The 25,738-nt window shown below is 49.8% G+C and overlaps 1 protein-coding gene across 1 annotated transcript; it reads left to right on the forward strand.

Annotated features, from left to right (window-relative positions):
- Positions 1 to 7,286: 7,286 nt before the first annotated feature.
- LOC134226394 (general odorant-binding protein 56d-like) lies at positions 7,287 to 7,954 on the forward strand. The gene is made up of 3 exons (XM_062707154.1): positions 7,287 to 7,424; positions 7,486 to 7,602; positions 7,669 to 7,954. Exons 1-3 carry the CDS (start codon positions 7,371 to 7,373, stop codon positions 7,903 to 7,905), a joined length of 408 nt encoding a protein of 135 aa, XP_062563138.1. The 5' UTR covers positions 7,287 to 7,370; the 3' UTR covers positions 7,906 to 7,954.
- The last annotated feature ends 17,784 nt before the right edge of the window (positions 7,955 to 25,738 follow it).

Below are 25,738 nucleotides of genomic sequence, written 5' to 3' on the forward strand. Positions count from 1 at the left end.
AATATTGGATTTGTCACCCAAGTACAATTTCTATCCCGAAGGGTATTGACAGCATTGATATTGATCTCTATTATTGGCTCTCTGAAGAACCGTTTGTTTTTTGGACATAGGGGACCAGGGGGCATTATGACCACCCGGGGCGAATTGGACACCCCCAATATTCTTGCTAATTCAATCATTTTTCTACTTTCAATGCAGTGAACTCTATAATCCTTTCATAAACAACTAATTTATAGCGTAGAAGCCATTGTTTTATTTTCTTAGCGCATAAATTTGACAAAAAAGTTAGAATTTCTTCCAAATGGTTAAAAGTTATAAGTTTCACCCCCCATAAAATAAGCTTTACTTTACCACAGAAGATGATTTCTCAATTATTAGTCATCCTATAGCAAAATTCTGTTATTTACAGTGCTCTGGCATGCATTTGTGACAAGTTTCCTTGATTTTTACAAAATTTCCAACAGTTTTTAAATTTGTTCACCTGTTTGGGCAAACTGAACACTCTATATGGGGGTAGAACTGACCAGTGACGGGAAATGTCATATCGATGTCATGGGACTAATTTGCTAATAACTTTTCTCACAAGTCATTTACAATTATGTTTTCCTTATAAACATGTAGCCCTTAAAGGACCGAAAACTTTTTCTAACAGGTAATTTCTCTAAATATGATATTGGAGGCGTGAGAGCCGAATTAGTGTCGAATGACATTAATGTCATGACATTCCGTGACATTTTTCTAATCTCGCTCTCATGACTCTCACTTTGTATTTAGAACAATGATCTGTTCGACAAAGTTCTAGGACCCTTTAAGTACTACATGTTAATCAAAAAGTCCGAACTGTAAATAAGTCGCTGAAAGTGTGACAAAAAAAAAGTGTTTTGTATAGATTTGGCAATCTCGTTGGCAAGTTGATCGATACAACCCATTGGAAGGATCGATGCCAGTAGAGTGAATAAGAGTATGCATAGATTATGCAATGCTTAGAGTAGAGACGATTGATAAGGGGTCTTGCAATAAGTGTGAGGATCCATATAAAAACAATCATATGCTTCGTACAAAAAGTTCGACATACATGTATGAGGCCGGCTGAAAGTGGCATATTTTTGCGTTACGTAATCAATCTTCTTCTATTCGTTATGGAATTAATATAGTAAACGACCATATATGACCCCGCTTAAGAAGAGGGAAATAGATTTTCGGATGTTGATGATCCAAACACAATTTTAGGTGTCTCATACAAAATCATGACAGGAAGATGAACAATTGGGTAATATTTATGTTGGATGATCCATAAAATAGGTTACAATGGCATATAATCACAAGTAAGATAATTTTCTTCATATTTTATAAGGGTGTCCATCCTGCCCCATGGGGGTGTCCAATCTGCCCCGTTACCTTCTCGAGAGTAGTGAAAAATTAACTATTACAAAATCGTTCTATTTTATTGAAATTGCCTTACCTTCAATAATACAATTCAAAACAGAACTGGTAGTTAACGAGTAATAGTATCATGTAATTGCTAGAAATCCGAATTATATTCATTTAAAAAACCTAATATTGATTAAAACCTTAGGGTGTCCATATTGCCCCTTGTCCCTCTACATGCTGCATCATGTGGTTTTTCTCCAGGCTGTCTCGGCTCAGCACCGATGCCGGCCGGTCTCGACTCTGCTGCTGCTGCCGGTATCTGCTCAGCATTGCTGCTTTGTCGGGTCTGTATGGTGGACTGCTGATGTACTGGCTAGGTTTCGGCTGATAATGGTCGCTTCGATGGTGTCGAGCCGAAAAAGCGGTCGGTGCAGACTTCATTCCCTGCTAAAAGGTGTTAGTGCTGTTCAATCGATGATGCGGATGCTTCGCTTGTCTCGGTCAGAATGAAAGGAAAAAGTCGCGTTGCGCTATTTTATGGCTTCTCGGCAGACCCAGCGGGTGCTCATTCGCTGGTGTCTGCACCAATCAGAACGTGGTAATGAAAAGATGCAAGAATTATGCGGTACCCATATTTATAGGTTCCCTTGATCTCAATGTTTTTCATTGAAAACAGTTTCATGCCTATTGAAACAAGTTTTTCGGGTCTTATCAAGCATGGACATGGAAGGCATACTTGAAATCTGGCGATTGAGGGGCTTACCGCAGAAATTCGTCCACTGAGACGAACGCTATTAACGTTTAAAATCTTTCAACACAGCGTAACGCGGTCGATTTGAATATTTTGAAATGACACCCGGTATAGTAAAGAGAGACGTAAGTCCTACGTCACAAACACATAAAGTTTAACAAAAATATAACACACTTTGAAAAATATTTGTCCCGGGTCAAACTTCAAATAATGGTTCTCAAAAGAGCCGATTTGTTTACAATAATGTGCTTTTTTAATCACAATCAGCAACAAAACCGAAACCAGAATCTAGAGAAAATTTTACATCAAAGCTACTAACGCCAACGTCAACCACTCGATGATTTGCCACTGAAACACGATAGACGCCATCCATGCGAATACTTTTTTGCAGCGTCTCCCTCCGACAAGCGCTTCCACTGTTACCGAAGGAAAATTTCTGCCGTCGCCAAGCGATTAAAATTTGTACATTGATACACAATTATCACGACTCAACCTTCTCTTGGTTCTAGAATAAATCAATTCGTTTTCCATGATGCGCCTTTTCAACAACATACAACAACAAAACCTATATCAGAAGCTAGCGAAAATTTCACTTGATTGAAACTGAGGCCAACATCACAGGGATGCCAGATACTATTCTCATAGGTCTGTATCAATCTCAGCCAAATGTCTGTATTTGTCTGTATGGAGTTTAGAAGGTACAGGAATCAGAAAATTATTTAAAAATCATGCACTTTTGACAACGTATAATATCGAGGTTTCAAGCCTGTAAGACGATGTAAGACTTAGTGGAGTCAAGTACGAGATACTGAAGACAAGTAAGGTTGCTGTTGAGGTCGAAATACGTATTTTTGAAGTTACAATCAAAAATAAATTGATAATATTTACGAAATTTCCTAACTGAAAGTCCGTTGGGAGGATCGAAAGAGTTTGGTTCGAAGGAGAGGTACAGAAGTAATTGGAAACCCAAAGAATGGAACGGACATCTTTTGGGTTTACAAACGAAGAACCTAGGGTCTTTCAAATTTTTTGGGCTTCTGAGCGGAACTCTTTTTGCGCTTTAGAACAATATACTACAAAATAATTCCGTTAAGCAGCCCAACAAGATTCCGTTAAGAAACCCAAAGGAATTCTGTTTTGGAAGCCTATAAGAATTTCGTTCAGAAATGTAGAAGAATTCCTTCCAGAATCCCAAATAATTTCGTTCGGAAACCCAGAGAAAGGACTTATTTGGATTTACGAACCGAGATTTTTTGGTTTTCTAAACGGGGCTTTTCTTGGGTTTCGGAAGGAACTCTTCTGGGTTTTCAAATCGATTCCGAACTGCAGTTCCGTACAAAATCCTGTCAGGGCTTCGGTAGGAAATTCCCTCTTAAGTATTTTAATGAGAATCCCTTGTCCAGAAGCCGAAAAAGCTTCCGTTCAGAAGCCCAGAGCGCTTCAATCAAAAGCCCAGAAATATTTCTTTGGTAAGTCCAAAAGTATTCCGTTCGGGATTCTAGAATGATTATGTTCAGAATCCCATCAGAATTCCGTTTGGAAGTCCTAATGGATTTCTTTGAGAAGCCCAGAGTGATTCCTTTCGAAAGCCCAAAATTTCTTTCAAAAACTCGAAGGGATTCCGGTAGTAAACCCAGTAGGATTACGTTTGAAAGTTCACATAATTCTGTACAGAAAACCGCACAAACGGTTATCTTTTGGGCACCCTTATGTGATTCTTTTGGGCATTTGAACGGGATCATTTTGGGCTCCACAATGAACGAGTTTTGGGCTTCTTAATGAAATCTTTTTAGGTTTCGGAAAGGAATCAAAGAATCTATCCGTTTAAAATTCTAAAAGGATTCTGTTTGAAACCCAAAAGGAATCCCGTTCAAAAGCATAAAAGGCTCCGCTCCGTTTGGAAACTTTATAGGAATCCTTACGAAATCCCCATAGCAATTTCGATTGAAAACCCAAAATGTTTTAATGGATTATTTTAGGTAACTCATTTTGCACTCACCGCATCAAAACAAAGTCGCTACTGTATATGTAGGTTAACATGCGAGAGGTTTTGAAGGAACTGGTCTACGGTGGCGCTATCTACTCATTTCATAGCGGCAGATTTTGCTTTTTCATTAATCCAAAGCCCAACAGAATTTTGTTTGCCTGCCCAAAGTTTGCGAAAACTGAATGTCTGTAAAAGTCTGTAACTTCAATCAAAAGTCTGTATAATGTCTGTAATCTGTATGATGTCTGTATGCAAGACCAAATGTCTGTGTAAATACAGACATGTCTGTATGTCTGGCATCCCTGCAACATCAGCCACTCGATGATTTGAAACGTCATTCCGGCGATTAAATTTTTGGAGTGTTTCCCACAACCGAGCGCTGGAGCTGTTACCGACGAAGAGTTTCTACCGTTGTCAAACAATTATGATTCGCACTTTGAAAACAATTTATTTCGGCTCTATCTTTTCTTGTGCAAAACGGAGATTCTGGAATGAATCGATTTTCAATCCACAGTGCGCTTATCTAATAACTCACGCAACCAAACGTTAGTCCGAGCCTTGTGCAATTTAATTCCACTACGTTTTGTTATTTTTGTAGATACGTATTTCGACCTCAACTGCGAGGTCGTCTTCAGTGTTTCGCACTTGACTCGACTTGACTACCATACTTCCTGACCACTTTTCGTTACGGTCTCAAATTTTATTCTGCAGAATGCCCTCCTATCTTCCCGAAGGACGTAATCCTACGTCAACATCAGATAACTTTCTGAAGAGTCATATATCATGTTAGTTCTCAGGCCGCAAGTTAAGGTGAGTGGCATCATGAGGCTAACACGATGATACTTTTATGCCCATTTTGCAAAGTTGTTACAGTCTTGCAAATGTTCACCCAACCAGCGGATGGCAGATTTTAATACAATTCTGCATAAGAACCTTACTGAAACTGTATAAAATTTTGGCATATACAATTTCGGAAGATTTTAATAAAAGCTTACGTTTCCTGTATTAAAACTTAGCAGAACTGTATATGCCAAACTTATATACAATTATTGTCAGATTTGATTTTCCTATTTCTCCATAACTTTTGAACGCATTGAAACCATAAGCCTCAACAAAACCGATAACATCAATACAACCAAATTAGTAAATCATGTGGATATGCGGCACCTTGACTAAGCACAAGCGGCTTTAGCTTTTTCAATCGTTTTCATCAACCGCTGCTAAAATAAGCTCTCACATCGCTGGATGGTCTTCCCAAAACCCAAGACCACATCACCGCACAGCGAGCCGATCGTGTGGGTCATTCCTCGCTTCACGAGTCAGTACAACGATCCAACATCCTGGGATATGGGTGGGACCAGATAAATCAGGAATAAAAAGACGTCCGAAAAAGTAATTTCACGCCGAGTGGATTTCTAATCTGTTTACACTAATGTACATATTCTTATGGGTCATCAAGGAAGAAAGGAGTTGCCGTAGATGGTCGTTTGCCCTTTCAGGCGTGCAGCCGAAGTAATTTTTCGCAGCAATTGTTCGGTGGATGAGCAATGAGGTTTCCGGCTCTGCATCGCTTGAAACGATTTCGTTCGTGTGCCCTACATCCTCCAGACCATGTGACAAATTGGTGTTTGGGGAAATTGACCGGCCTATTGCTGCCGGTTGACATAGTACCAAGTATTATAAGAATGTGTAGCAAAATGGCTAGTCAGGTTCCAATTTATCTTATTTTAATAGGTTCGAATCAGCAGGGATTTTTTACCTTTCCCCTACAACATAGTTTTACCGAACGGCCATCATTTCACTCCAAAAAACGGAGCTTTTATGGTAGGCAACGTGCCCGGACCAATGCAGTAGTCAGATTATCACGGCATGAACGATGGATGGTTCCTTCAACAGCGGATTTAATTTCATGCATCTTACGCCTCTTTCGGGTACTGTCTTCTATATGGATCCCAGTGTGGATGGTTCGCAGCTTTTTATTTTAAAATCACACAAGGCGCGTTGGTCCCCAACGAATCAATACTCTAAGTCTCGTGTCCAAAAAGGACTAATGAGCTTTTTGGCAAAGTTTGTGCATGGTTTTATTTAAAAAAAATCATTTCTTTTCATTCTTTCCTTATCGATAACAAAATTATGAAGAAGTTTTCAAGTAGAAAACTAAATATGTATCTGTTGATACAGAATTGATCATAGCGGAAGTAAATAAAAGAAAAGAATCTTATATTCGTGTAAAATTTCCCTTAAGACGCTTAACAATAATTTAATTATTGAAATATTGATTTTCAAACTTTATTTTCATGAGTTTTGAGATAAGTGTTTGGGTTTTCACTTATTGAGTTGTACAGAGGAAATTATTTAATTAATACGCGATCAAGTTGAAAGAGTTTCTCATTTTACTCGCACTGTGTAATCGAAGATTTACATCGCCTTACATATAAATCGAAAAGACTCCAAATACAGATCCGATATGGAATGCGCTGGTAAAAAACACAATCCAATGATACTGCTCGGAGCAAACGAAGAGATGGATTAGTAAATAATAGGAGAAAGAGAGAATACCCGAAAAGTTTTATTAGCTTTGTGCTGTTTTGGTCCTGTTAAAACAGCAAGTCATCATAATCCTAATTCGATGGAAACTAAAGCGCATTTGAAGAACATGAAGGTATAGTCATCAATTGGGACTCAATTGGGGGCTTCAATTGGGATTTGTTTGATTAAAACAATTTTCTCAATAAAAATCTTTAAAATATTCAAATCCTTACATAAATTATTGATTTCACTGTGGTTATTTTTACCGTGGATATATTTTATCATTTTTCGATAATTCTTCGAGTCCGAAAAGCAGAAAAAAAGCCGCGTAACAGGCGTCCTCAATGTACTCATATGTGTCCCATAAGAATATACTTTTTAGGCGCTTAAATAAGAACGAAAGTACACAAACTTCCACGGTAAATGCGTCTGATTCAATGTCAAGCCAATGCAACGGACCAGGCCCAACCATTTGACGATGCACAGATGCAGCGGAGACAAAAGTGACATAAAAGTCCGAAAAGCTCGAGAAATTTAGGTTAATATGCCGTTACTCGCTTCACTGCAACACTGTTCGGTCGAGCTGAAACGAAAGATGAAAGCACTCGGAAGATTCAAATGCGATAACGCTTAGGCGTAGGCGAAATTCGGAAATACTATTCGTATAATACCAATGCTAGATCAATTTGGAGAGTCCAGTCGTTGGGAGACAGCTGATGCGACGCGTTCAACATGATCCGATTAGCTTTTTCCGTTTTTGTGTTCAGTATAGTGACAAATGGATGCGTAAGAACGTGGATTTCAGTGAAAGTGTTAAGAACTTAATCCAATGTGATATTGCTTCCAGCTAGGGCAAAATTTATTGGCCGCATACAACTCGTGCCGATCGGAGTTCAACGTAGATATGGAAACGTTCAATGCCATAAAAAATGGAGATTTTTCCATTCGGACGCCGTTCATCGAGGTGACTTTTACTTACTGAATCGTACCGAATCCCAACCCCGTATCATCCATGTTAATTAAATTTCAGTGCTTCGGTGACTGTTTGGTGAAGAAAGCAGGATTCATGAACGATGATTTGAGTTTCAACGAAGATGTCATCGTCAAGTTCATGAGCCGTTTTATTAAACCGGAGGATTCTAAGATGGCGTACGACACCTGTACGGCGGATGTAACCCCAATATTGTGTACCATGGCGTACGAAGTGTACCAATGCATTTATGAAAAAGCATATGAGAAATGGGGCACAAGACGAAAACAAAATTAAATACAAAATTTGTGAGTGTATGTTTTGAATAAATGAAAATAGTGATGTTCAAATATTTTGTGAATGTTTCAGTATTTTAAGTTCTATATGATCCACTAATAGGTTCCCAAAAAATCACATAAAGTTCTCATTATACCCAATTGCCAAATTCATCTATTATATACATCTGGGTTGAAATTGTATTGAACTGATTGTATTTGGATTTGATTTTGATTGTTTTGATTTGAATAATATTTAAAATTGACTGGAATTGAATTAAGATTGAACTAATCGGAAGTGAATTGTTATTAAAATGAATTTGGAAAAGGAATTGAATTTGATTTTATATGGATTTTAATTAGATTTGGATAAAAATTACAAAAGATTTGTATTGGATTTGAATAGAATTTTTGAAAAATTATTTCGATTGGATTTGTATTAAGTCCAATTCATACAAATCCAATCTAAATCCAAATTCAACCTAAATCCAATCCAAATCCAATTCAAATCCAATACAAATCCAATCCAAATCCAATCCAAATCCAATCCAAAACCAATCCAAATCCAATGCAAATCAAAATCCAATCTAAAGCCAATCCAAATCCAATCCAATCCTCTAATCGATTCCGAATTCAATCCAAATCCAATCCAAATCAAATCCAAGTCCAATCCAAATTCAATCCAAATCCAATCCAAATCAAATCCAAATCAAATCCAAATCCAATCCAAATTCAATCCAAATAAAACCCAAGTCCAATCCAAAATCAATACAAATTCAATCCAAATCCAATCAAAATCCAATCCAAATCCAATCTAAATCCAATCCAAATCCAATCCAAATCAGTCCAGATCAGTCAGTCCAGGTTCAGTCCAGATCCAGTCCAGATCGGTCCAGATCAGTCCAGGTCGGTCAAGATCAGTCCAGATCCAGTCAAGATCAGGTCAGTCCAGGCCAGGTCCAGTCCAGGTCAGTCAGTCGGTCCAGTCGGCAGATACCAGGCCAGGTCCAGTCAGGTTCAGTCAGTTCTGGTTTAGTACGGTCCAGTCCAGATCCAGTACAGTTCCAGTCCAGTTCCGGTCAGATCCAGGTCAGATCAGTCAGATCCAGTCCAGATCCAGTCGATCCAGTCAGAGTCAGTCCAGATCCAGTCCAGGTCAGTCCAGTCCAGTCAGGTCAGTCCAGTCCAGTCAGTCCAGTCGGTCAGTCAGTCAGATCCAGTCCAGGTCAGTCCAGGTCGGTCCAGGTCGGTCAGTCCAGTCCAGATCAGTCAGGTCAGTCAGATCCAGTCCAGGTCAGTCCAGTCGGTCAGTCAGGTCAGTCCAGATCAGTCCAGATCCAGTCCAGGTCAGTCAGGTCAGTCAGATCCAGTCAGGTCAGTCCAGGTCAGTCAGATCAGGTCCAGTCCAGGTCCAGTCCAGTCAGTGATCCAGTCAGATCAAATTCCAGTCCAGGTCAGTCAGTCCAGGTCGGTCCAGATCCAGTCAGGTCCAGTCCAGTCCAGTCAGATCCAGTCCAGATCCAGTCCAAGATCCAGTCCAGGTCCAGTCCAAGTCAGTCCAGATCCAGTCCAGATCCAGTCCAGATCCAGTCCAGGTCAGTCAGATCAGTCCAGGTCCAGTCCAGGTCAGTCCAGATCCAGTCCAGATCCAGTCAGGTCAGTCCAGATCCAGTCCAGATCCAGTCCAGGTTCAGTCCAGATGCGGTCCAGGTTCGGTCAGATCCAGTCCAGATCCAGTCAGTCCAGATCCAGTCAGATCCAGTCCAGATCCAGTCCAGATCCAGGTCAGGTCAGATCCAGTCAGATCAGTCCAGGTCAGTCCAGTCAGATCCAGTCCAGGTCCAGTCCAGGTCCAGTCAGGTCCAGTCAGGTCCAGTCCAGGTCAGTCCAGATCGGTCAGGTCCAGTCCAGATCCAGTCCAGGTCAGTCCAGGTCAGTCCAGATCCAGTCCAGGTCAGTCCAGATCCAGTCCAGGTCAGTCCAGGTCAGTCCAGATCCAGTCCAGGTCAGTCCAGATCCAGTCAGATCCAGTCAGATCCAGTCCAGGTCAGTCCAGGTCCAGTCCAGGTCCAGTCCAGATCCAGTCAAGTCGGTCCAGTCAGTCCAGATCAGTCAGGTCAGTCCAGATCCAGTCCAGGTCAGTCCAGATCCAGTCCAGATCCAGTCAGGTCAGTCCAGGTCAGTCAGGTCAGTCCAGGTCAGTCCAGATCCAGTCCAGGTCAGTCCAGGTCCAGTCCAGTCCAGTCAGATCCAGTCCAGGTCAGTCCAGGTCAGTCCAGGTCCAGTCCAGGTCAGTCCAGGTCAGTCCAGATCCAGTCAGTCCAGATCCAGTCAGGTCAGTCCAGATCCAGTCCAGATCCAGTCCAGGTCCAGTCAGATCAGTCCAGGTCCAGTCCAGATCCAGTCCAGATCCAGTCAGGTCAGTCCAGGTCAGTCCAGGTCAGTCAGTCCAGGTCCAGTCCAGATCCAGTCCAGATCAGTCCAGATCCAGTCCAGGTCAGTCCAGATCCAGTCAGGTCCAGTCCAGGTCAGTCCAGATCCAGTCCAGGTCAGTCCAGATCCAGTCCAGATCCAGTCAGGTCCAGTCCAGGTCAGTCCAGGTCAGTCAGGTCAGTCAGATCAGTCCAGATCCAGTCCAGATCCAGTCCAGGTCAGTCCAGGTCCAGTCCAGGTCCAGTCCAGGTCCAGTCCAGGTCAGTCCAGATCCAGTCCAGATCCAGTCAGGTCAGTCCAGATCCAGTCCAGATCGGTCAGATCAGTCAGATCCAGTCCAGGTCAGTCCAGATCAGTCAGGTCAGTCAGTCCAGTCAGTCAGATCCAGTCCAGATCAGTCCAGATCCAGTCAGGTCAGTCCAGGTCAGTCCAGGTCCAGTCCAGATCAGTCAGGTCAGATCCAGTCCAGTCAGATCCAGTCCAGGTCAGTCCAGATCCAGTCCAGGTCAGTCCAGTCCAGTCAGGTCAGTCCAGATCGGTCCAGGTCAGTCCAGATCCAGTCAGGTCAGTCCAGGTCCAGTCCAGTCCAGATCCAGTCAGGTCCAGATCCAGGTCAGGTCAGTCAGTCAGATCCAGTCAGTCAGGTCCAGTCAGATCCAGTCCAGATCCAGTCAGTCAGGTCAGTCCAGGTCAGGTCAGTCCAGATCCAGTCCAGGTCAGTCAGGTCAGTCCAGTCCAGTCAGTCCAGATCCAGTCCAGGATCCAGTCCAGGTCAGTCAGTCCAGTCCAGATCCAGTCAGGTCAGATCCAGTCGGTCAGGTCGGTCCAGATCCAGTCCAGATCCAGTCAGTCAGGTCAGTCCAGTCAGATCCAGTCCAGGTCCAGTCAGGTCAGTCCAGATCCAGTCAGGTCAGTCCAGATCAGTCCAGGTCAGTCCAGGTCAGTCAGTCCAGTCAGGTCAGTCCAGTCCAGATCCAGTCCAGGTCGGTCAGGTCAGTCCAGATCCAGTCCAGGTCAGTCCAGTCAGTCCAGGTCAGTCCAGTCAGTCCAGTCAGTCCAGTCAGTCAGTCCAGTCCAGATCAGTCAGGTCAGTCCAGATCCAGTCCAGGTCAGTCCAGTCCAGTCCAGGTCCAGTCCAGGTCAGTCCAGGTCAGTCAGATCCAGTCCAGGTCAGTCCAGTCAGTCAGGTCAGTCCAGTCCAGTCCAGATCCAGTCAGGTCAGTCCAGATCCAGTCCAGATCCAGTCCAGGTCAGTCCAGGTCAGTCCAGATCCAGTCCAGGTCAGTCAGGTCAGTCCAGGTCCAGTCCAGATCCAGTCAAGTCGGTCCAAGTCCAGTCCAAGGTCAGGTCAGATCCAGTCCAGGTCAGTCAGGTCAGTCCAGATCGGTCCAGATCCAGTCCAGGTCAGTCCAGGTCCAGTCCAGATCCAGTCCAGGTCCAGTCAGGTCAGTCCAGTCCAGTCAGGTCCAGTCAGATCCAGTCCAGATCCAGTCAAGATCGGTCAGGTCCAGTCAGGTCAGTCCAGGTCAGTCCAGATCCAGTCCAGGTCCAGTCCAGATCCAGTCAGTCCAGTCCAGGTCGGTCCAGTCAGTCAGATCCAGTCCAGGTCAGTCCAGGTCAGTCCAGGTCCAGTCCAGATCCAGTCAGATCAGTCAGTCCAGGTCAGTCCAGATCCAGTCAGTCCAGTCCAGGTCAGTCAGGTCAGTCCAGATCCAGTCAGTCAGTCAGATCCAGTCCAGATCAGTCCAGATCCAGTCCAGGTCAGTCCAGGTCAGTCAGGTCCAGTCCAGGTCAGTCAGGTCCAGTCCAGTCCAGTCCAGGTCAGTCCAGATCGGTCCAGATCCAGTCCAGATCCAGTCAGGTCAGTCCAGATCCAGTCAGGTCAGTCCAAGATCCAGTCAGGTCAGTCAGTCCAGATCCAGTCAGTCCAGGTCAGTCCAGATCCAGTCAGATCCAGTCCAGTCCAGTCCAGATCCAGTCCAGGTCAGTCCAGGTCCAGTCCAGATCCAGTCCAGATCCAGTCAGGTCAGTCCAGGTCAGTCCAGATCCAGTCCAGGTCAGATCAGTCAGGTCAGTCCAGATCAGTCCAGATCCAGTCCAGATCCAGTCCAGATCGGTCAAGGTCCAGTCCAGGTCAGTCAGGTCAGTCCAGATCCAGTCCAGTCAGTCCAGTCAGTCAGTCCAGATCCAGTCAGATCAGTCCAGATCCAGTCCAGGTCAGTCCAGATCCAGTCCAGGTCAGTCAGTCAGATCAGTCCAAGTCAGTCCAGATCCAGTCCAGGTCAGTCAGGTCAGTCCAGATCCAGTCCAGGTCGGTCAGGTCAGTCCAGATCCAGTCCAGGTCAGTCCAGATCCAGTCCAGGTCAGTCCAGTCCAGTCAGGTCAGTCCAGATCCAGTCCAGGTCAGTCCAGTCAGTCCAGGTCAGTCCAGATCCAGTCCAGGTCAGTCCAGATCCAGTCCAGATCCAGTCAGATCCAGTCCAGGTCCAGTCAGGTCAGTCCAGGTCAGTCCAGGTCAGTCCAGGTCAGTCCAGGTCAGTCCAGATCCAGTCCAGGTCAGTCCAGTCCAGTCAGATCCAGTCCAGGTCAGTCCAGGTCAGTCCAGTCCAGTCCAGGTCAGTCAGATCCAGTCCAGGTCAGTCAGATCCAGTCCAGATCCAGTCAGGTCAGTCCAGGTCAGTCCAGATCCAGTCCAGGTCAGTCCAGTCCAGTCAGATCCAGTCCAGGTCAGTCCAGGTCAGTCAGGTCAGTCCAGATCCAGTCCAGTCAGTCCAGGTCGGTCCAGGTCAGTCCAGATCCAGTCAGATCCAGTCCAGTCAGTCCAGATCAGTCAGATCCAGTCAGTCAGTCAGGTCAGTCCAGATCCAGTCCAGGTCGGTCCAGGTCCAGTCCAGATCAGTCCAGGTCAGTCCAGATCCAGTCCAGGTCAGTCCAGGTCGGTCCAGATCCAGTCAGGTCAGTCCAGGTCAGTCAGGTCCAGTCCAGGTCGGTCCAGATCCAGTCCAGAGTCAGTCCAGTCAGTCCAGTCAGTCCAGGTCAGTCAGAGTCAGTCCAGGTCCAGTCCAGATCCAGTCCAGATCAGTCCAGGTCAGTCCAGATCAGGTCAGGTCCAGATCCAGTCCAGGTCAGTCCAGGTCAGTCCAGATCCAGTCAGGTCAGTCCAGATCCAGTCCAGGTCAGTCAGGTCGGTCAGGTCAGTCCAAGTCAGTCCAGATCCAGGTCCAGGTCAGGTCCAGGTCAGTCCAGATCGGTCCAGATCCAGTCCAGGTCAGTCCAGATCCAGTCAGATCCAGGTCAGTCCAGTCCAGTCCAGTCCAGGTCAGTCCAGGTCAGTCCAGGTCAGTCCAAGATCCAGTCCAGGTCAGTCCAGATCAGTCAGATCCAGTCCAGTCAGTCAGTCAGATCCAGTCCAGGTCAGTCCAGGTCAGTCCAGGTCAGTCCAGATCCAGTCCAGGTCAGTCAGGTCAGTCCAGATCCAGTCAGGTCAGTCAGATCCAGTCCAGTCAGTCCAGTCAGTCAGTCAGTCCAGTCCAGTCAGGTCCAGTCCAGATCAGTCAGATCGGTCCAGTCAGTCCAGATCCAGTCCAGATCCAGTCCAGGTCAGTCCAGATCCAGTCCAGATCAGTCAGGTCAGTCCAGATCCAGTCCAGATCCAGTCCAGGTCAGTCCAGATCGAGTCAGGTCGGTCAGATCCAAGTCCAGAATTCAGTCCAGATCCAGTCCAGATCAGTCAGGTCAGTCCAGATCCAGTCCAGGTCAGTCCAGGTCAGTCCAGATCGGTCAGATCCAGTCCAGTCAGGTCAGTCCAGGTCAGTCAGATCCAGTCCAGATCAGTCCAGATCCAGTCCAGGTCAGTCCAGATCCAGTCAGATCCAGTCCAGGTCAGTCAGTCAGTCCAGATCCAGTCCAGTCAGTCCAGGTCAGTCCAGATCCAGTCCAGATCCAGGTCAGATCCAGTCCAGGTCAGTCCAGGTCAGTCAGGTCAGTCAGATCCAGTCCAGATCCAGTCAGTCAGGTCAGTCAAGTCCAGATCCAGTCAGTCGGTCAGGTCAGTCCAAGTCAGGTCAGTCCAGGTCAGTCAAGTCAGTCCAGATCAGTCCAGATCCAGTCCAGATCCAGTCAGGTCAGTCCAGATCCAGTCCAGGTCAGTCCAGATCCAGTCCAGTCAGTCCAGTCCAGATCCAGTCCAAGTCAGTCAGATCCAGGTCAGATCAGGTCAGTCAGGTCAGTCCAGATCAGTCCAGATCAGTCCAGATCCAGTCCAGATCCAGTCAGGTCAGTCAGTCAGGTCAGTCCAGATCCAGTCCAGGTCAGTCAGATCCAGTCCAGATCCAGTCCAGATCCAGTCAGGTCAGTCCAGTCAGTCCAGATCCAGTCAGATCAGTCAGGTCAGTCCAGGTCCAGTCCAGGTCCAGTCCAGGTCAGTCCAGATCCAGTCCAGGTCCAGTCCAGATCCAGTCAGATCCAGTCCAGGTCAGTCCAGATCCAGTCCAGTCCAGTCAGTCAGATCAGTCCAGGTCAGTCCAGGTCAGTCCAGATCCAGTCCAGGTCCAGTCCAGGTCAGTCCAGATCCAGTCAGGTCAGTCAGGTCCAGTCCAGATCCAGTCCAGGTCAGTCCAGATCCAGTCCAGTCAGTCAGTCAGTCAGGTCAGTCCAGTCCAGGTCAGTCCAGATCCAGTCCAGGTCCAGTCCAGATCCAGTCAGATCAGTCCAGGTCCAGTCCAGATCCAGTCCAGTCAGTCCAGATCAGTCCAGGTCAGTCCAGGTCGGTCAGGTCCAGTCCAGGTCAGTCCAGGTCAGTCAGATCAGTCCAGATCCAGTCCAGGTCGAGTCAGGTCCAGGTCAGATCCAGTCAAGATCAGTCAGATCAGTCAAGTCGATCCAGGTCAGTCCAGGTCCAGTCCAGGTCAGTCCAGGTCCAGTCCAGGTCAGTCCAGGTCAGTCCAGGTCAATCAGTCGGTCTAGTCCAGATCCAGGTCAGTCCAGTCCAGATCGGTCAGATCAGTCAGGTCCAGTCCAGATCAGTCCAGATCCAGTCCAGATCCAGTCAGTCCAGTCCAGGTCAGTCCAGGTCAGTCCAGATCCAGTCCAGGTCAGTCCAGATCCAGTCCAGATCAGTCCAGATCCAGTCCAGGTCAGTCCAGGTCAGTCCAGATCCAGTCCAGGTCAGTCAGATCCAGTCCAGGTCAGTCCAAGATCCAGTCCAGATCAGTCAGGTCCAGTCCCAGGTCAGTCCCGATCCGGTCAGATCCAGTCCAGGTCGGTCCAGGTCCAGTCCAGGTCAGTCCAGGTCAGTCCAGATCCAGTCCAGGTCAGTCCAGGTCAGTCCAGATCCAGTCCAGGTCAGTCAGGTCAGTCCAGATCCAGTCCCAGATCCAGTCAGATCCAGTCCAGGTCAGGTCCAGGTCAGTCAGTCAAGGTCAGTCCAGATCCAGTCCAGGTCAGTCAGATCCAGTCAGGTCAGTCCAGGTCAGTCCAGATCCAGTCCAGATCCAGTCGGTCAGTCCAGTCCAGATCCAGTCAGATCAGTCCAGGTCAGTCCAGGTCAGTCCAGGTCAGTCCAGATCCAGTCAGATCCAGTCCAGATCGTCAGTCAGTCCAGGTCAGTCCAGATCCAGTCAGTCCAGTCCAGTCCAGGTCAGTCCAGGTCAGTCCAGATCCAGTCCAGATCAGTCCAGGTCAGTCCAGGTCCAGTCCAGATCGATCAGGTCCAGGTTCAGTCCAGGTCAGTCCAGATCCAGTCCAGGTCAGTCCAGATCCAGTCAGATCCAGTCCAGGTCAGTCCAGGTCAGTCCAGATCCAGTCAGGTCAGTCCAGGTCAGTCCAGGTCCAGTCCAGGTCCAGTCCAGTCGGTCAGATCCAGTCCAGATCCAGTCCAGATCCAGTCAGTCCAGTCCAGGTCAGTCCAGATCCAGTCCAGATCCAGTCCAGGTCCAGTCCAGGTCAGTCCAGTCAGTCCAGTCCAGGTCAGTCCAGTCAGTCAGATCCAGTCCAGATCAGTCCAGTCAGTCAGATCCAGTCCAGGTCCAGTCAGGTCCAGTCCAGGTCAGTCCAGGTCAGTCAGTCGGTCAGATCCAGTCAGGTCAGTCCAGTCCAGTCCAGGTCAGTCAGGTCAGTCCAGATCCAGTCCAGGTCAGTCCAGGTCCAGTCAGGTCAGTCCAGGTCAGTCCAGAGGTCAGTCCCAGGTCAGTCCAGGTCAGTCCAGATCAGTCAGTCAGTCCAGGTCAGTCCAGATCCAGTCAGTCAGATCCAGTCCAGGTCCAGTCAGGTCAGTCCAGTCCAGTCAGGTCAGTCCAGGTCCAGTCCAGGTCAGTCCAGGTCAGTCCAGATCCAGTCCAGTCCAGTCCAGATCCAGTCAGTCCAGATCAGTCAGGTCAGTCAGGTCAGTCCAGGTCAGTCCAGATCCAGTCCAGATCCAGTCCAGGTCCAGTCCAGGTCAGTCCAGGTCCAGTCCAGATCCAGTCCAGATCCAGTCCAGATCAGTCCAGTCAGTCCAGTCAGTCCAGATCCAGTCCAGTCAGTCAGTCCAGGTCAGTCCAGATCAGTCCAGGTCAGTCCAGATCCAGTCAGATCCAGTCCAGATCCAGTCAAGGTCAGTCCAAGTCGGTCCAGGTCGGTCAGGTCCAGTCAGATCAGTCCAGATCCAGTCCAGGTCCGTCAGTCCAGTCAGTCCAGGTCCAGTCAGTCCAGTCCAGTCCAGGTCAGTCAGGTCAGTCCAGATCCAGTCCAGATCCAGTCAGATCCAGTCCAGGTCAGTCCAAGGTCAGTCCAGATCCAGTCAGGTCAGTCCAGATCCAGTCAGTCAGTCCAGATCCAGTCCAGATCCAGTCCAGGTCAGTCCAGGTCGGTCAGGTCAGTCCAGATCCAGTCCAGATCAGTCCAGATCAGTCCAGGTCAGTCCAGATCCAGTCCAGATCCAGTCCAGTCAGTCCAGTCCAGTCAGGTCAGTCCAGGTCGGTCCAGATCCAGTCCAGGTCAGTCCAGATCAGTCCAGATCCAGTCCAGATCGGTCAGGTCAGTCCAGGTCAGGTCCAGTCGGTCAGGTCAGTCGGTCCAGGTCCAGTCCAGATCGGTCAGGTCAGTCCAGGTCAGTCCAGATCCAGTCAGATCCAGTCAGGTCAGTCCAGGTCCAGTCCAGGTCAGTCCAGGTCCAGTCCAGTCAGTCAGTCCAGTCAGGTCAGTCCAGTCCAGGTCAGTCCAGATCCAGTCCAGATCAGTCCAGATCCAGTCCAGGTCAGTCCAGGTCAGATCCAGTCAGGTCAGTCCAGATCAGTCCAGGTCGGTCCAGATCCAGTCCAGATCCAGTCAGGTCAGTCCAGATCCAGTCCAGATCAGTCAGGTCAGTCCAGATCCAGTCCAGGTCAGTCCAGGTCAGTCCAGGTCCAGTCAGTCCAGTCAGATCCAGTCCAGGTCAGTCAGGTCCAGTCCAGATCCAGTCCAGTCCAGGTCAGTCAGGTCAGATCCAGGTCAGTCCAAGGTCGGTCAGATCCAGTCCAGGTCAGTCCAGGTCAGTCGGTCAGTCAGATCCGGTCAGATCCAGTCCAGATCGGTCCAGGTCAGTCCAGATCCAGTCCAGGTCAGTCCAGATCCAGTCAGGTCAGTCCAGTCAGTCAGATCCAGGTCCAGGTCAGTCAGGTCAGATCCAGTCCAGATCCAGTCAGTCCAGATCCAGTCCAGGTCAGTCCAGTCAGATCCAGTCAGGTCCAGTCCAGGTCAGTCAGGTCAGTCCAGGTCAGTCCAGATCCAGTCAGGTCAGTCCAGATCCAGGTCAGTCCAGATCCAGTCCAGGTCAGTCCAGATCCAGTCCAGGTCAGTCCAGGTCAGTCAGATCCAGTCAGTCCAGTCCAGTCAGGTCAGTCCAGATCCAGTCCAGATCCAGTCAGATCGGTCAGGTCCAGGTCAGGTCAGATCCAGATCAGTCCAGGTCAGTCCAGTCAGTCGATCCAGGTCAGTCAGGTCAGTCAGATCCAGTCCAGATCGGTCCAGGTCCAGTCCAGGTCAGTCCAGGTCAGTCCAGATCCAGTCAGGTCAGTCCAGGTCCAGGTCGGTCAAGATCCAGTCCAGGTCAGTCAGGTCAGTCCAGGTCCAGTCAGGTCAGTCCAGGTCGGTCCAGATCCAGTCCAGGTCAGTCAAGTCCAGTCCAGATCCAGTCCAGGTCAGTCAGGTCAGTCCAGGTCAGTCCAGGTCCAGTCCAGATCGGTCCAGGTCAGGTCAGTCCAGGTCCAGTCCAGGTCCAGTCCAGGTCAGTCAGGTCCAGTCCAGATCCAGTCCAGGTCAGTCCAGATCAGTCCAGGTCGGTCCAGGTCAGTCCAGATCCAGTCCAGGTCCAGTCCAGGTCCAGTCCAGTCAGTCCAGTCCAGTCCAGGTCAGTCCCAGGTCAGTCCAGATCCAGTCAGGTCAGTCCAGATCCAGTCCAGGTCAGTCCAGGTCAGTCCAGGTCAGTCCAGATCCAGTCCAGATCCAGTCCAGGTCAGTCCAGTCCAGTCAGGTCAGATCCAGTCAGTCCAGTCCAGGTCAGTCAGATCAGTCCAGGTCAGTCCAGATCCAGTCGGTCAGTCCAGGTCCAGTCAGGTCAGTCAGATCAGTCCAGATCCAGTCCAGATCAGTCCAGGTCAGTCAGGTCAGTCCAGGTCCAGTCCAGGTCAGTCCAGGTCGATCCAGTCCAGTCCAGTCAGTCAAGTCAGTCCAGATCAGTCCAGGTCAGTCCAGATCCAGTCCAGATCCAGTCCAGATCAGTCCAGGTCAGTCAGGTCAGATCAGTCCAAGGTCCAGTCCAGGTCAGTCCAGATCCAGTCAGGTCAGTCCAGGTCAGTCCAGATCCAGTCCAGTCAGTCCAGATCAGTCCAGGTCAGTCCAGATCCAGTCCAGGTCAGTCCAGGTCGGTCCAGATCCAGTCCAGGTCAGTCCAGATCCAGTCCAGGTCAGTCCAGGTCAGTCCAGTCAGTCGGTCGGTCAGATCCAGTCAGATCCAGTCAGGTCAGTCCAGGTCAGTCCAGATCCAGTCCAGGTCAGTCCAGGTCCAGTCCAGGTCAGTCCAGGTCAGTCAGGTCAGTCCAGGTCCAGTCCAGGTCCAGTCCAGATCCAGGTCAGGTCAGTCCAGGTCCAGTCCAGGTCGGTCAGTCAGTCCAGGTCCAGTCAGGTCAGTCCAGAGTCCAGTCCAGGTCGGTCAGGTCCAGTCCAGGTCGGTCAGGTCAGTCGGTCAGGTCCAGTCCAGATCAGTCCAGTCCAGTCCAGGTCAGTCCAGTTCCAGTCCAGATCCAGGTCCAGGTCAGTCCCAGTCGATCAGTCCAGATCAGTCCAGGTCAGTCAAGATCCAGTCCAGATCCAGTCCAGATCCAGTCCAGGTCAGTCAGTCAGTCAGTCCAGGTCAGTCCAGATCCAGTCCAGATCCAGTCCGGTCAGTCAGTCCAGTCCAGGTCAGTCCAGGTCAGTCCAGGTCCAGTCCAAGTCCAGTCCAGGTCAGTCCAGATCCAGTCAGGTCCAGTCAGGTCAGTCCAGATCGGTCAGGTCCAGTCCAGGTCAGTCCAGGTCAGTCCAGGTCAGTCCAGATCCAGTCCAGATCCAGTCCAGGTCAGTCAGGTCCAGTCCAAGTCAGTCCAGGTCAGTCCAGGTCAGTCCAGATCCAGTCCAGATCCAGTCCAGGTCAGTCAGTCCAGTCAGATCCAGTCCAGGTCAGTCCAGTCCAGATCCAGTCAGATCCAGTCAGATCCAGTCCAGGTCAGTCCAGTCCAGTCCAGGTCAGTCAGATCCAGTCCAGGTCAGTCCAGATCAGTCCAGATCCAGTCCAGGTCAGTCCAGGTCAGTCAGGTCAGTCCCGATCGGTCAGATCGGTCGGTCCAGTCAAGTCAGTCCAGATCGGTCCAAGTCCAGTCCAGGTCAGTCCAGATCCGGTTTCAGGTCAGTCAAATCCAGTCCAGATCCAGTCCAGGTCAGTCCAGATCCAGTCAGGTCAGTCAGGTCAGTCCAGATCAGTCCAGATCCAGTCCAGATCAGTCAGTCAGGTCAGTCCAGGTCAGTCCAGATCCAGTCCAGGTCAGTCCAGATCCAGTCCAGGTCAGTCCAGGTCAGTCCAGATCCAGTCAGGTCAGTCCAGATCCAGTCCAGGTCAGTCCAGGTCAGTCCAGATCAGTCCAGTCGGTCCAGTCGATCCAGGTCCAGTCCAGATCCAGTCCAGGTCATCCAGTCAGGTCGGTCAGGTCCAGTCCAGGTCAGTCAGGTCAGATCCAGTCAGATCCAGTCCAGGTCAGGTCAGTCCAGATCCAGTCAGGTCAGTCAGATCCAGTCCAGATCCAGTCCAGGTCAGTCCAGATCCAGTCCAGGTCAGTCAAGATCCAGGTCAGATCAGTCCAGGTCAGTCCAGATCCAGTCCAGGTCAGTCCAGGTCAGTCCAGATCCAGTCAGGTCAGTCCAGGTCAGTCCAGATCCAGTCCAGGTCAGTCCAGGTCCAGTCAGATCCAGTCCAGATCCAGTCCAGGTCCAGTCCAGATCCAGTCCAGATCCAGTCCAGGTCAGTCCAGATCAGTCAAGGTCAGTCAGGTCAGTCCAGGTCCAGTCCAGAGTCAGTCCAGATCCAGGTCAGATCCAGTCCAGGTCAGTCAGTCCAGTCCAGTCCAGGTCGGTCCAGGTCAGATCAGTCAGATCCAGTCAGATCGGTCAGTCCAGTCCAGTCAGTCCAGATCCAGTCAGGTCAGTCAGGTCAGTCCAGGTCAGTCAGATCCAGTCCAGATCCAGTCCAGGTCAGTCCAGGTCAGTCCAGATCCAGTCCAGGTCAGTCCAGATCAGTCCAGGTCAAGTCCAGGTCGGTCCAGATCCAGTCCAGGTCAGTCCAGGTCAGTCCAGATCCAGTCCAGATCAGTCAGGTCAGTCCAGGTCAGTCCAGATCCAGTCCAGGTCCAGTCAGATCCAGTCCAGGTCAGTCAGATCCAGTCCAGTCAGTCAGTCCAGGTCAGTCAGATCCAGTCCAGGTCAGTCCAGATCCAGTCCAGGTCAGTCCAGTCCAGTCAGGTCAGATCCAGTCCAGTCCAGTCAGGTCAGTCCAGATCCAGTCCAGATCGGTCAGGTCAGTCAGATCCAGTCCCAGGTCAGGTCAGTCAGTCCAGTCAGGTCAGTCCAGGTCCAGTCCAGGTCAGTCAGTCAGTCCAGTCAGTCCAGTCCAGGTCAGTCCAGTCAGTCAGTCCAGATCCAGTCCAGGTCGGTCCAGGTCAGTCCAGGTCAGTCAGGTCAGTCCAGGTCCAGTCCAGATCAGTCCGGTCCAGGTCGGTCAGGTCAGTCCAGTCAGTCCAAGATCAGTCCAGGTCAGTCCAGATCAGTCAGGTCAGTCCAGGTCCAGTCCAGATCAGTCCAGGTCAGTCCAGATCCAGTCCAGGTCCAGTCCAGTCCAGGTCCAGGTCAGTCCAGATCCAGTCAGTCCAGTCCAGTCCAGGTCAGTCAGATCCAGTCCAGGTCAGTCCAGATCCAGTCCAGGTCAGTCCAGGTCAGTCAGATCAGTCAGGTCAGTCCAGGTCAGTCAGATCCAGTCCAGTCCAGTCAGGTCAGAGTCGGTCAGATCCAGTCCAGATCCAGTCCAGATCCAGTCAGGTCAGTCCAGATCGGTCCAGATCGGTCAGTCCAGGTCAGTCCAGATCCAGTCAGTCCAGTCAGGTCCAGTCCAGATCCGGTCCAGGTCCAGTCCAGATCGGTCCAGTCAGTCCAGATCCAGTCCAGGTCGGTCCAGGTCCAGTCCAGGTCCAGTCCAGGTCAGTCCAGATCAGTCCAGGTCAGTCCAGATCCAGGTCAGTCGGTCAGGTCCAGTCCGGTCAGATCAGTCAGGTCAGTCCAGGTCCAGTCAGATCCAGTCCAGGTCAGTCAGGTCAGTCCAGGTCAGTCCAGGTCCAGTCCAGATCCAGTCCAAGTCAGTCCAGATCAGTCAGATCAGTCCAGATCCAGATCGGTCAGGTCAGTCAGGTCAGTCCAGGTCCAGTCCAGGTCAGTCCAGATTCGTCAGTCCAGTCAGGTCAGTCCAGATCCAGTCCAGATCCAGTCCAGATCAGGTCAGTCCAGGTCAGTCAGTCAGATCCAGGTCGGTCAGATCAGTCAGGTCAGTCCAGATCCAGTCAGGTCAGTCCAGATCCAGTCCAGATCCAGTCCAGGTCCAGTCCAGATCCAGTCCAGGTCAGTCAGATCCAGTCCAGGTCAGTCCAGGTCAGTCCAGGTCAGTCCAGGTCAGTCCAGATCCAGTCCAGGTCAGTCCAGATCCAGTCCAGATCCAGTCAGTCCAGTCAGTCAGATCAGTCCAGATCCAGTCAGGTCAGTCCAGGTCCAGTCAGGTCAAGTCCAGGTCAGTCAGATCCAGGTCCAGGTCAGGTCAGTCAGTCCAGGTCAGTCCAGATCCAGTCCAGGTCCAGTCCAGGTCAGTCCAGATCCAGTCAAGTCAGTCCAGATCCAGTCCAGGTCAGTCCAGGTCAGTCAGTCAGTCCAGATCCAGTCCAGATCCAGTCCAGGTCAGTCCAGATCCAGTCCAGGTCAGTCCAGGTCAGTCAGATCCAGTCCAGGTCAGTCCAGGTCAGTCCAGGTCAGTCCAGGTCCAGTCAGATCGGTCCAGATCAGTCCAGATCCAGTCCAGATCAGTCCAGGTCGGTCAGATCCAGTCCAGGTCCAGTCCAGGTCAGTCCAGATCCAGTCCAGATCCAGTCAGGTCAGTCCAGATCCAGTCCAGGTCGGTCAGATCCAGGTCCAGTCGGTCCAATTCAGGTCAGATCAGTCCAGGTCAGTCAGAGTCAGTCCAGATCCAGTCCAGATCGGTCAGGTCAGTCCAGGTCCAGGTCAGATCAGTCCAGATCCAGTCAGGTCAGTCCAGATCCAGTCCAGATCAGTCCAGATCCAGTCCAGGTCAGTCAGGTCAGTCAGTCCAGGTCCAGTCAGGTCCAGTCCAGGTCAGTCAGGTCAGTCCAGATCCAGTCCAGGTCAGTCCAGATCCAGTCCAGGTCAGTCCAGTCAGATCCAGGTCAGTCAGATCCAGTCCAGGTCAGTCAGAGTCAGTCCAGGTCAGTCCAGATCCAGTCCAGGTCAGTCCAGATCCAGTCCAGGTCCAGTCCAGATCCAGTCCAGGTCAGTCAGGTCAGTCAGATCCAGTCCAGGTCAGTCCAGGTCAGTCAGGTCAGTCCAGGTCCAGTCAGGTCAGTCCAGATCCAGTCCAGGTCCAGTCCAGATCAGTCCAGGTCAGTCGGAGTCAGTCCAGATCCAGTCCAGGTCAGTCAGGTCAGTCCAGATCAGTCAAATCAGTCCAGATCCAGTCCAGATCCAGTCAGGTCAGTCCAGTCGGTCCAGATCCAGTCAGATCAGTCCAGATCAGTCCAGATCAGTCCAAATCGGTCAGTCGATCCAGTCCAGTCAGATCAGTCAGTCAGGTCCAGATCCAGTCAGTCAGTCAGGTCCAGTCCAGATCCAGTCAAGTCGGTCAGATCCAGGTCAGGTCAGTCAGATCAGTCCAGATCCAGTCCAGATCCAGTCCAGATCCAGTCCAGGTCAGTCAGATCGATCCAGGTCAGTCCAGGTCAGTCCAGATCCAGTCCAGATCCAGTCCAGATCCAGTCCAGATCCAGTCAGATCAGTCAAGAGTCCAGTCCAGGTCCAGTCAGGTCGATCCAGGTCCAGTCCAGGTCAGTCCAGATCAGTCCAGGTCCAGTCCAGATCCAGTCCAGATCAGTCCAGATCGATCAAGTCGGTCAGATCAGTCCAGAGTCAGTCCAGATCCAGTCCAGATCCAGTCCAGGTCAGTCCAGATCCAGTCCAGATCCAGTCCAGATCGGTCAGGTCAGTCAAGATCCAGTCAGGTCCGGTCCAGGTCAGTCCAGATCCAGTCAAGTCAGTCAGTCAGTCCAGATCCAGTCAGGTCCAGTCCAAGGTCAGTCAGATCAGTCCAGATCCAGTCCAGGTCGGTCCAGATCCAGTCCAGATCGGTCCAGATCCAGGTCAGTCAGTCAGTCCAGAGTCAGATCCAGGTCAGTCCGATCCAGTCAGATCCAAGTCAGATCCAGTCCAGGTCAGTCCAGATCCAGGTCAGATCAGTCCAGATCGGTCGATCCAGTCCAGATCAGTCCAGTCAGTCCAGATCAGTCCAGGTCCAGTCCAAGTCAGTCCAGATCAGTCCAAGTCCAGATCAGTCAAGTCAGTCAGATTCAGTCCAGATCAGTCCAGATCCAGTCAGATCAGTCAAGTCAGATCCAAGTCATCAGTCCAAGATCCAGTCCAGATCCAGGTCCAGGTCCAGTCCAGATCCAGTCAGGTCAGTCCAAGATCCAGTCCAGATCAGTCCAGGTCAGTCCAGATCAGTCCAGGTCCAGTCAGATCCAGTCCAGATCCAGTCCAGGTCCAGTCAGATCCAGTCCAGGTCAGTCCAGATCGGTCAGATCCAGGTCCAGATCCAGTCCGATCAGTCAGATCCAGTCAAGATCGGTCAGGTCCAGTCCAGTCAGATCAGTCCAGATCCAGTCCAGATCCAGTCCAGGTCCAGTCAGGTCAGTCCAGATCCAGTCCAGGTCAGTCCAGGTCAGTCCAGATCAATCCAGGTCCAGGTCCAGGTCAGTCAGGTCAGTCCAGTCAGTCCAGATCCAGTCAGATCGAGTCCAAGTCAGTCCAGGTCAGTCCAGGTCAGTCCAGATCCAGGTCCAGGTCAGATCCAGTCCGGATCAGATCCAGATCAGTCAGATCCAGTCCAGGTTCAGTCCAGGTCAGTCCAGGTCAGTCCAGATCCAGTCCAGGTCCAGTCCAGATCCAGGTCCAGATCAGTCCAGGTCAGTCCAGGTCCAGTCCAGATCCAGTCCAGAGTTCAGTCCAGGTCGGTCAGTCAGTCCAGATCAGTCAAGTCAGTCAGGTCCAGATCCGATCAGTCCAGATCCAGTCCAGTCCAGTCCAGGTCAGTCCAGTCCAGATCAGTCAGTCAAGTCAGTCCGATCAGATCCAGTCCAGATCAGTCCAGATCCAGTCAGATCAGTCCAAGATCAGTCCAGGTCAGTCCAAGTCAGTCAGATCCAGTCCAAGTCAGTCCAGATCAGTTCAAGTCAAGGCTTTCAGTTTGGTTTGAATTTTGATTGGATTTGGATTAGGCTTAAATTTATTTGAACTTGATTGGCCTATGTGCCGATACTAGAAAGTCCTAAAATAAAAATTGGTTTGTTCACTTGACGTATGTAACTAAGCTTGAGTAAAACACTTTGATTTAATATCGGATCAAGCCATTCTCTGTTTCGGGGTAATTGAATTAAATATTAGTTGCGTACATGCGTTTACTTCGCATTTTCTTTGACATGGTTTTGGCGATCTATTCAACGTCGAGAGGAAGCAAGTATCAAGTTACATTTTCAGATTGCTACTACATCTCTTTCAGGGCGCCCTTTAAAATTCATTGATGGACAGCAAATAGGCATTGTGGTAAATATTTTTGA

This window comes from Armigeres subalbatus, chromosome 3 (genome assembly GCF_024139115.2).
Source record: "Armigeres subalbatus isolate Guangzhou_Male chromosome 3, GZ_Asu_2, whole genome shotgun sequence".
In the NCBI taxonomy this organism is placed as follows: domain Eukaryota; kingdom Metazoa; phylum Arthropoda; class Insecta; order Diptera; family Culicidae; genus Armigeres; species Armigeres subalbatus.